At 44.3% G+C, this 10,594-nt stretch overlaps 1 protein-coding gene across 1 annotated transcript in view; it reads right to left on the bottom strand.

The window, feature by feature from the left end:
• Positions 1–1,586: 1,586 nt before the first annotated feature.
• The window catches only part of chl1b (cell adhesion molecule L1-like b), a 303,826-nt gene continuing 294,818 nt past the window's right edge, over positions 1,587–10,594 (bottom strand). The window contains 1 exon segment of the mRNA XM_034167484.1: positions 1,587–2,435. Coding sequence (XP_034023375.1) covers positions 2,231–2,435 — 205 coding nt within the window. The 3' untranslated portion in view covers positions 1,587–2,230.

Below are 10,594 nucleotides of genomic sequence, written 5' to 3'. Positions count from 1 at the left end.
ACTGATCCACATAAAATCCTTAAAATATCCATCCATAAAATGCTGGATATTTTGCAACTTCCTAGTTTTAAACTCTGATAAGACTGAAATGATGGTTCTTGGTCCAGCGAGACATCGGCATCAATTTGACCAGCTAACGCTTAGTCTAGGCTCATGTGACATACATCACACTGACAAAGTGAGGAACCTTGGGGTAAGTTTTGATCCTACATTGTCCTTTGGCCTACACATTAGCGATATTACGAGGACTGCTTTCTTCCACTTGCGAAATATAGCGAAGATTCGACCCATCCTGTTTATAGCTGATGCTGAGGCCCTGATTCATGCATTTATCTCTTTTAGATTGGATTATTGCAATGTTCTATTTTCTGGTTTCCTGCAGTCCAGCATTATGGGTCTCCAACTGGTTAAAAATGCTGATGCCAGACTTTTGGCATGAAGCAGAAAGTCTGACCACATTACACCCATTTTGGCATCTCTTCAATGGCTTCCTGTCTCTGTGAGATCAAACTTTAAGGTTCTGTTACTAGCCTATAAAACTGTTCACGGACTGGCACCTCCCTACCTAGCTGATCTAATTAAACCCTACGTACCGGCTGGGGCTTTGCATTCACAGGATGCAGGACTACTTTGTGTCCAGGGTGAATAAAAAGTCTGCGGGTCACACAGCTTTCTTTTATCATGCACGTGTTCTGTGGAATGATCTCCTTGCATCGATAAAGCAGTCAGATTCTGTAGAGACTTTCAAGTCCAGACTTACGACGCCCAACGTTATGGCTAGCATATTGGTATATTATGTTACTATGCCTTTTACTTTTTTACTCTTTTATTGTGCTTTTTTTTAATATTTTAATTCATTTTATTTTGTTTTCTGAATTGTTTTGTGTGAAGTACCTTGAGGTGACTGTTGTGATTTGGCGCTATATAAAATGAATAAATTCAATTAAATTGAATTGATGTGTTTCATAGCTGCATGCTGGAGGACAGCCTGCATTACCAAATAGTTTCAAATGTTGCAGTTCACACAGGGCACATATCATGCTGCACTAGCCCAAACCCAGATTTGGGGCTTGGTACCACTCTGTGTGAACCAACCCAGTGAAGTAGCACCCAGATCAATGACAGCTCAAGGGCAGTGGAAGAGACACACCCATTTCCTGCACACAAGCAAGACTCACCAAACTAGAGGCAATACCTTGCCAAACGTTCAACGTGGGAATCTTGACGTCTCCTTTCTGACATTTGTAACAAACATTGATGAAATGTCATACTTGAATATGAACTCTGGAAGTAAAATAAATGTGGCATGCAATGTGTCAGAACACATTCTTCTTGCTATAATGTGGACACACAATGATCAGACTGACAGACCTACAAATACTGTACAGGTGTGTAAAATTAATAAAATGCTGCTAAATTATTTTAACCTAGCAACAAAATCATCCATAATCCATTATGGGAAAAATAATGCACATTTTTCAAAATGTTTCTTTAACTTTTAGCATCTAAAGAACAAACTGTATGTACAGTCACTGATACTATAAAACCATTGTTTGGAAAATGAATTGCAAACCATTGTGCAGCAGTTTTCATTTGAAACATTCTCTCTACCTTAATGTCAAAGTGAATTTGGTGAAATCCACAGATGCACCGATGTGTAATAACAGTTCTAATACAAGTACAGACAGTTTTTTTTTAATTCATTCTTTTAAAATGGACTAAAACTAATTGTACTATCTATCAATACCCAAACAAATGATTTATGACTCATGATATGCACCACATATGACTTTCCATGTTATTCTGTCAGGTATAAAATCACTGGAAAAAATAAGTTACTAAGCAGCTTTTATACACATCTTACATCACATTTAATGAGTCCATCTGAAATATAAAAGGTCAGTAACATCTGTTCCAATTCAAAAATATTGGCCTGATATCTCTTCATTTCTGAGTTGAAGGACAATGTGATGTCAGAGTCAAATAAAATGAAATCTTCATCTTTATCATCATTTTGTACAAACATGGCTCCAGCTGAATTTATAGAAAAAGAAATCACTAAATGTGTTTGTGTTTAAAAAAAAAAAAGTGAAAAAAGCAACACACTTACAATATACACTATATGTACAAAGAATTTAGTAATGTGTTGGCAAACAAACATGGCAGTGTGTAGTCGTGACGACACAACAAACTGGATAATGTCAGTTTTTCTCACTGATGGTTGAGCTCTTCACGCCGCACTCTGAATAGCTGCTTTGACCTCAGCCGATGCCCTCTTCTCCTTGCGTGCGGCGTACTCACCGATGAAGGAGCCATCCTCGTTGAAGTGGGCGTCCTCGTCACCATAATCCACCAGGCTGTCCCCGCTATCGGCCGCTTTGATCTCCCGACTCAGTGAGCGCTGGCTGCCCTTCAGTGGCTTCTCATCATTGTCGCTGCAGCAGAGACGCAGTGGATTTACAATCACCTCATTTCACACATGGCTTCACTGTGTAGCTTATTGGCGAGGACAGGGTGCAGACATGTGCTATCAGAGAGCCGCCACAATGAGACTCTGTGAGGGACATTACCTCCTCGCTCACCGATGGGAAATAACCGTGCAAACGCACAAATAAAGACACTTTTAATTATGTTTTATGTGCATCATTGCATTAGACAAAGTGGTGACTGCTGGAGAAATGAGTTTGTGAGAGGGACATTTAGTTAACACTACATCCACATAATAGGCCTGATTTCCTGAACGTTTGTGTGTGTAAAATACGTGGAAACCATAGCACTTGCAAAAAACCTTGCATGTCGATTTACTATCATTGCGTAATGAGCCTTGTGTTTTTCAAATGTGCAAATGAGCTAAAATAGTGTGTATTTTTCTGTTAGGTTCTGTTATCATGGTGAGACCTCCAAAAAGAATTGGACAGGAAACGGACTTCAAAGTTTAGATGTTGTATAGTAAAGAGCTGTTACACTGATACAGAGTTATCTCAGCACTGGGATCTTGAACCGGTCGCATGCAAACACCAGGAACAAAGAACCCCGACTTCCTTTGTCCTCTAACTTTTATTACCTTAGCCTAAGCCACCCCCATATGGGCGGTCCTTAACCTGGCTTGAATCAGTGTCTGTGTGAGCTGGCTGCAGGGTGGTGAAAGTGGGCGGTGTCTGTTCGCGGTGCATACTTTGGATGCTGTAGCTCCTCTGAAAAAGAGAGCTTTAAATCAGAAGTGCCTGACTCCGTGGTATAACTCACAAACTCGCAGCTTAAAGCAGATAACCCGTAAGTTAGAGAGGAAATGGCGTCTCAATAATTTAGAAGATCTTCACTTAGCCCGGAAAAAGAGTCTGTTGCTCTATAAAAAAGCCCTCCGTAAAGCTAGGACATCTTACTACTCATCACTAATTGAAGAAAATAAGAACAACCCCAGGTTTCTTTTCAGCACTGTAGCCAGGCTGACAAAGAGTCAGAGCTCTATTGAGCCGAGTATTCCTTTAACTTTAACTAGTAATGACTTCATGACTTTCTTTGCTAATAAAATTTTAACTATTAGAGAAAAAATTACTCATAACCATCCCAAAGACATATCGTTATCTTTGGCTGCTTTCAGTGATGCCGGTATTTGGTTAGACTCTTTCTCTCAGATTGTTCTGTCTGAGTTATTTTCATTAGTTACTTCATCCAAACCATCAACATGTCTATTAGACCCCATTCCTACCAGGCTGCTCAAGGAAGCCCTACCATTATTTAATGCTTCGATCTTAAATATGATCAATCTATCTTTATTAGTTGGCTATGTACCACAGGCTTTTAAGGTGGCAGTAATTAAACCATTACTTAAAAAGCCATCACTTGACCCAGCTATCTTAGCTAATTATAGGCCAATCTCCAACCTTCCTTTTCTCTCAAAAATTCTTGAAAGGGTAGTTGTAAAACAGCTAACTGATCATCTGCAGAGGAATGGTCTATTTGAAGAGTTTCAGTCAGGGTTTAGAATTCATCATAGTACAGAAACAGCATTAGTGAAGGATACAAATGATCTTCTTATGGCCTCAGACAGTGGACTCATCTCTGTGCTTGTTCTGTTAGACCTCAGTGCTGCTTTTGATACTGTTGACCATAAAATTTTATTACAGAGATTAGAGCATGCCACAGGTATTAAAGGCACTGCACTGCGGTGGTTTGAATCATATTTATCTAATAGATTACAATTTGTTCATGTAAATGGGGAATCTTCTTCACAGACTAAGGTTAATTATGGAGTTCCACAAGGTTCTGTGCTAGGACCAATTTTATTCACTTTATACATGCTTCCCTTAGGCAGTATTATTAGACAGCATTGCTTAAATTTTCATTGTTACGCAGATGATACTCAGCTTTATCTATCCATGAAGCCAGAGGACACACCCCAATTAGCTAAACTGCAGGATTGTCTTACAGACATAAAGACATGGATGACCTCTAATTTCCTGCTTTTAAACTCAGATAACACTGAAGTTATTGTACTTGGCCCCACAAATCTTAGAAACATGGTGTCTAACCAGATCCTTACTCTGGATGGCATTACCCTGACCTCTAGTAATACTGTGAGAAATCTTGGAGTCATTTTTGATCAGGATATGTCATTCAATGCGCATATTAAACAAATATGTAGGACTGCTTTTTTGCATTTGCGCAATATCTCTAAAATTAGAAAGGTCTTGTCTCAGAGTGATCTGAAAAACTAATTCATGCATTTATTTCCTCTAGGCTGGACTATTGTAATTCATTATTATCAGGTTGTCCTAAAAGTTCCCTGAAAAGCCTTCAGTTAATTCAAAATGCTGCAGCTAGAGTACTGACAGGGACTAGAAGGAGAGAGCATATCTCACCCATATTGGCCTCTCTTCATTCAAATTTTATTACAGAGATTAGAGCATGCCATAGGTATTATAGGCACTGCGCTGCGGTGGTTTGAATCATATTTATCTAATAGATTACAATTTGTTCATGTAAATGGGGAATTTTCTTCACAGACTAAGGTTAATTATGGAGTTCCACAAGGTTCTGTGCTAGGACCAATTTTATTCACTTTATACATGCTTCCCTTAGGCAGTATTATTAGACGGCATTGCTTAAATTTTCATTGTTACGCAGATGATACCCAGCTTTATCTATCCATGAAGTCAGAGGACACACACCAATTAGCTAAACTGCAGGATTGTCTTACAGACATAAAGACATGGATGACCTGTTGTGTGTTGGGGGGGTGTGGCTGGACATTTTGGTGTTCAGGTGGTATGAAAACTGATTTGTCTGTGGAGAAGGTGCTGGCAGAAGAGTCCTTCACCCTCATCAACAGTATGTGCAGCACCTGTGGATGGTGCTCACGTGCAGCCTTAAAGACTTTCAGCTGAAGCAGATAATGAGATGGCGTTCTGCATTCGTGCAGCCTTGAGGACTTTCAGCTGAAGCAGATAATGAGATGGCGTTCTGCATTTAAGCCATGTGTGATTCAAGCAGAATTGCCAGGAACTCGACCTTGTGATGTTCGTTTGTGAGACGCTGAGGACCGTGCCTGGGTTTGACACATCGTGCCTGTGAAGCAGGAAGGGTGAGGGACACATGCTGTCAGCACACATCAGAGGTGATTAATTGTTTGACTACTTGTTGATAGTAACTTGGTATTTTGTTACGCAGTATATTTGAATTGTGATGAGAATTGTGCAGCTCGCTTCTCACTGCTGTGGCGTGCGGACAACTGATCCTCCACCTGTTGTGAGAAGCTGCTCATTTACATAAAGCTTAAATACAGACCTGAATGTGTTGCTGATAGTGTGTGCTTTTTGAAGGATATTGCTTGTAACTGCTGACTTACCTCACCTCTTCTATCCTTCGCAGAGAGTCGGTTTGTCGTGTCCACCTGGGGGGTGTTTGGCGGTAAAGTGAGTCCAGAAGCGCCGGGCTTCGATCCTTTTAGGCGCTGGAAAGCGTGCCAGCCTTCACTCCACCAGACTGACGCATCTTTTGTTTATACACCTTGTTTTGCACCAGAGGGTGAAAGTAATAAATTGTTTTGTTATTGGAACCGCTTTCTGGTTATTTTAGCGCTGGGTTCCGTCAGACGCAGGTCCACTCCTCAACCCGCGTCGACACATAACAGTAGTTCCCGGCCATTCCATAATGGACCCAGCGGCAGAGGTGGTTCCTTTCGCTGAAAAAGTTCAAGAACACTTGGAGAAAATATGGGAGCAATTACAGCATCTCGCAAACCAAATTAAACAAACAGACGCCCGTGTTACGGAGCTTGCAGCGCAAGCCGTTCCGCTTCCTGCTGCTCCAGCTGCGGCACCATCGATACCGGTGCAGATAACTCCGTCACCCAGAGATTCGGCGTCCGAACCGATTATTTGTCATCCGGAGCCTTATGCGGGAGACGTTGAAGCCTGTGCTTCGTTTTTGATGCAATGTTCTCTGGTTTTTGCTCAGCGACCGGCTTCCTTCTCTCCTGATGGGAGCTGTGTTTCATATGTGACAAATTTGCTCCGAGGTGACGCCTTAGCTTGGGTCACAGCGTTGTGGAGTAACAACTCGCCATTGTTAGGATCCTTTAAGGATTTCTCCCGGGAGTTCCGACTGGTTTTTGACCATCCGGTGAAAACGAATACCGTTGCCCAACGGTTGCTGAATCTCAGGCAGGGGAGGCGGAGTGCGGCGGAGTATTCCGTGGACCTCCGGATTTTTTCTGCTCAGTCAGGTTGGAACGCCGCAGCTTTACGAGGAGTGTTTGTAGATGGGTTAAATGAGTCATTAAAAGACGAGCTGGCAGTCCGTGATGAGCCAAACGATTTAGATGAGCTAATATCGTTGGTGATTCGTCTAGATGATCGGATGAAGGAGCGTGGACGCGAGAGAGGGCGGCCATCAGAGCGGGTTTTTTCATCTCGGGGCTTTCCCCGACACAGATCTGGGCCGCCTCTTCTTCGCCCCACTGAGGCTCCTCCGACGGGACCTCTGGCTCCTCTTGCAGACGAGCCCATGCAGCTCGGACGAGCAGAGACCACTGTATTGCCCCGACATATAAGCGTCAAGAAAAATAATGGTGACGTATCTCCAGGTGTTCTGGGACAGGTGAAATAACACACACACACACACAAAAAAAAAACTTGTAGGGGTTAATGTTTTGTTTCTTTGAATAGGGGTTATAATTTGTTTGGGGAGTCAGAGGCGTGTCTGGTGGAGTGAACGTTAGGCGGTTAGAAGCCCGTCTGGGCTCACTTGGTCGTTATTTTTTATGTGTATTTAGGTATTTTCTGTTTGGGTTTTGGGGTCATTTTGTTTTGTTGTTTTTTATTTCCCTACATCCCTAACCCCAACCTCACTTGCCCCAAGACCGTTCGTCTTGTGGGTTGTGGGGTGGTGCAGGTTGGTCACGCTGAGCGTTCTCAGAAGACCTCTGCACCTAGGGGGGGGGGTTGTTAGGGGCGTTTTTCTTGGTTTGGTTAGGGCCCGGTTCCACTCCAGCCTCGGTGAGCCTTTGTACCGTTCGTCATTGGTGTTGCCGGGGTGTGGTGCAGCGGGAACATACCTCAGTCGGAGGGGTGGGCCGATCTGTTGCCGTTCGCCATTTCGGTAGTTCCACCCCTCCCGAGAGGCTGGGGTATGGTCGAGTTGGGGCACCGGACGTATTTCCGGTTTTCCGCTGCGCCTTGGGGTTGGGGCTGGGTTAGTTTTTCCTGTTCCCTTCCCCGGCTTAATGTTTTGAGCCGTTCACCAAAATTGAGCCGCCGAGGGGCTCTGGGAGGGACCTGGGGTCTTTCGGGGTGCCGGGGAAGGTAACAGGGTTTACGGTTGTTTTATTTGCCCCCGGGGTTGTTTAAGGTAGTCCTCCGGGGGTTGGACTTTAATTTTGTTTTGTTTCCTTCCGGGTTCCACCTCCAGGGTTGATGGGACGGTCCTCTGGGGGGGAATTGGCTTGTGGGACCGACTAGCCAGGTGTGGCCGGGTCTGGGGTTCCGGGGTTGTGGGGAGGGTGCCTCCTGGGGTTTGATGGTACGGTCCTCTGGGGGGCGCCGTTTGCTCCATGTATACCTGGGGACCTTTGTGGGATTCCGGTTCTGGCTATTCCTCCTGGAACCGGCGGTAAAGGCCTTCTGGGGGGGGGGTTGGGCTCTGCAGGTCGTTCTGGGCGGGTTGTTTGTTATTTTTCTTTTATGCATTTATGTTTGTATTGTGTTTGTGGGGCTGTGTTGGGTTTTTGCGTTTGGGAGTTTTTCTTTTCTTCCCGGGGTTGGATGGGACGGTTCCCTGGGGAGGTTTTGGGTGGGTTTTATGTTTTTTCTTGTGTGTTGGATTGTACTGGGGACTGTTTTGGGGTTTTTGTTGATGCCAGCCGGCCTTCCAGCTGTGGTGCCCTGTCCTGCTGTCTGTGGTGGACCTTGGGAGCGTTGTGCTGTCTGCTTCCTGACGAGGACCCCGAAGGGAGGTGCTGTTCTCGGACCTGGTCTGTTTGGTCGCCGGGAGGCTTCCCGTTAAAGGGGGGGTACTGTTGTGTGTTGAGGGGGTGTGGCTGGACATTTTGGTGTTCTTTTCTTTTCTTTGCTCTCCAGGTGGTATGAAAACTGATTTGTCTGTGGAGAAGGTGCTGGCAGAAGAGTCCTTCACCCTCATCAACAGTATGTGCAGCACCTGTGGATGGTGCTCACGTGCAGCCTTAAAGACTTTCAGCTGAAGCAGATAATGAGATGGCGTTCTGCATTCGTGCAGCCTTGAGGACTTTCAGCTGAAGCAGATAATAAGATGGCATTCTGCATTTAAGCCATGTGTGATTCAAGCAGAATTGCCGGGAACTCGACCTTGTGATGTTCGTTTGTGAGACGCTGAGGACCGCGCATGGGTTTGACACATCGTGCCTGTGAAGCAGGAAGGGTGAGGGACACATGCTGTCAGCACACATCAGAGGTGATTAATTGTTTGACTACTTGTTGATAGTAACTTGGTATTTTGTTACGCAGTATATTTGAATTGTGATGAGAATTGTGCAGCTCGCTTCTCACTGCTGTGGCGTGCGGACAACTGATCCTCCACCTGTTGTGAGAAGCTGCTCATTTACATAAAGCTTAAATACAGACCTGAATGTGTTGCTGATAGTGTGTGCTTTTTGAAGGATATTGCTTGTAACTGCTGACTTACCTCACCTCTTCTATCCTTTGCAGAGAGTCGGTTTGTCGTGTCCACCTGGGGGGTGTTTGGCGGTAAAGTGAGTCCAGAAGCGCCAGGCTTCGATCCTTTTAGGCGCTGGAGAGCGTGCCAGCCTTCACTCCACCAGACTGACGCATCTTTTGTTTATACACCTTGTTTTGCACCAGAGGGTGAAAGTAATAAATTGTTTTGTTATTGGAACCGCTTTCTGGTTATTTTAGCGCTGGGTTCCGTCAGACGCAGGTCCGCTCCTCAACCCGCGTCGACACATAACATGACCTCTAATTTCCTGCTTTTAAACTCAGATAAAACTGAATTTATTGTACTTGGCCCCACAAATCTTAGAAACATGGTGTCTAACCAGATCCTTACTCTGGATGGCATTACCCTGACCTCTAGTAATACTGTGAGAAATCTTGGAGTCATTTTTGATCAGGATATGTCATTCAATGCGCATATTAAACAAATATGTAGGACTGCTTTTTGCATTTGCGCAATATCTCTAAAATTAGAAAGGTCTTGTCTCAGAGTGATGCTGAAAAACTAATTCATGCATTTATTTCCTCTAGGCTGGACTATTGTAATTCATTATTACCAGGTTGTCCTAAAAGTTCCCTGAAAAGCCGTCAGTTAATTCAAAATGCTGAAGCTAGAGTACTAACGGGGACTAGAAGGAGAGAGCATATCTCACCCATATTGGCCTCTCTTCATTGGCTTCCTGTTAATTCTAGAATTGAATTTAAAATTCTTCTTCTTACTTATATGGTTTTGAATAATCAGGTCCCATCTTATCTTAGGGACCTCATAGTACCATATCACCCCAATAGAGCGCTTCGCTCTCAGACTGCAGGCTTACTTGTAGTTCCTAGGGTTTGTAAGAGTAGAATGGGAGGCAGAGCCTTCAGCTTTCAGGCTCCTCTCCTGTGGAACCAGCTCCCAATTCAGATCAGGGAGACAGACACCCTCTCTACTTTTAAGATTAGGCTTAAAACTTTCCTTTTTGCTAAAGCTTATAGTTAGGGCTGGATCAGGTGACCCTGAACCATCCCTTAGTTATGCTGCTATAGACTTAGACTGCTGGGGGGGTTCCCATGATGCACTGAGTGTTTCTTTCTCTTTTTGCTCTGTGTGCACCACTCTGCATTTAATCATTAGTGATTGATCTCTGCTCCCCTCCACAGCATGTCTTTTTCCTGGTTCTCTCCCTCAGCCCCAACCAGTCCCAGCAGAAGACTGCCCCTCCCTGAGCCTGGTTCTGCTGGAGGTTTCTTCCTGTTAAAAGGGAGTTTTTCCTTCCCAGTGTCGCCAAGTGCTTGCTCACAGGGGGTCGTTTTGACCGTTGGGGTTTTTACGTAATTATTGTATGGCCTTGCCTTACAATATAAAGCGCCTTGGGGCAATTGTTTGTTGTGATTTGGCGCTA

Source organism: Thalassophryne amazonica, chromosome 3, assembly GCF_902500255.1.
Source record: "Thalassophryne amazonica chromosome 3, fThaAma1.1, whole genome shotgun sequence".
NCBI lineage: Eukaryota > Metazoa > Chordata > Actinopteri > Batrachoidiformes > Batrachoididae > Thalassophryne > Thalassophryne amazonica.
This window is presented reverse-complemented; position numbering and strand designations above follow the sequence as displayed.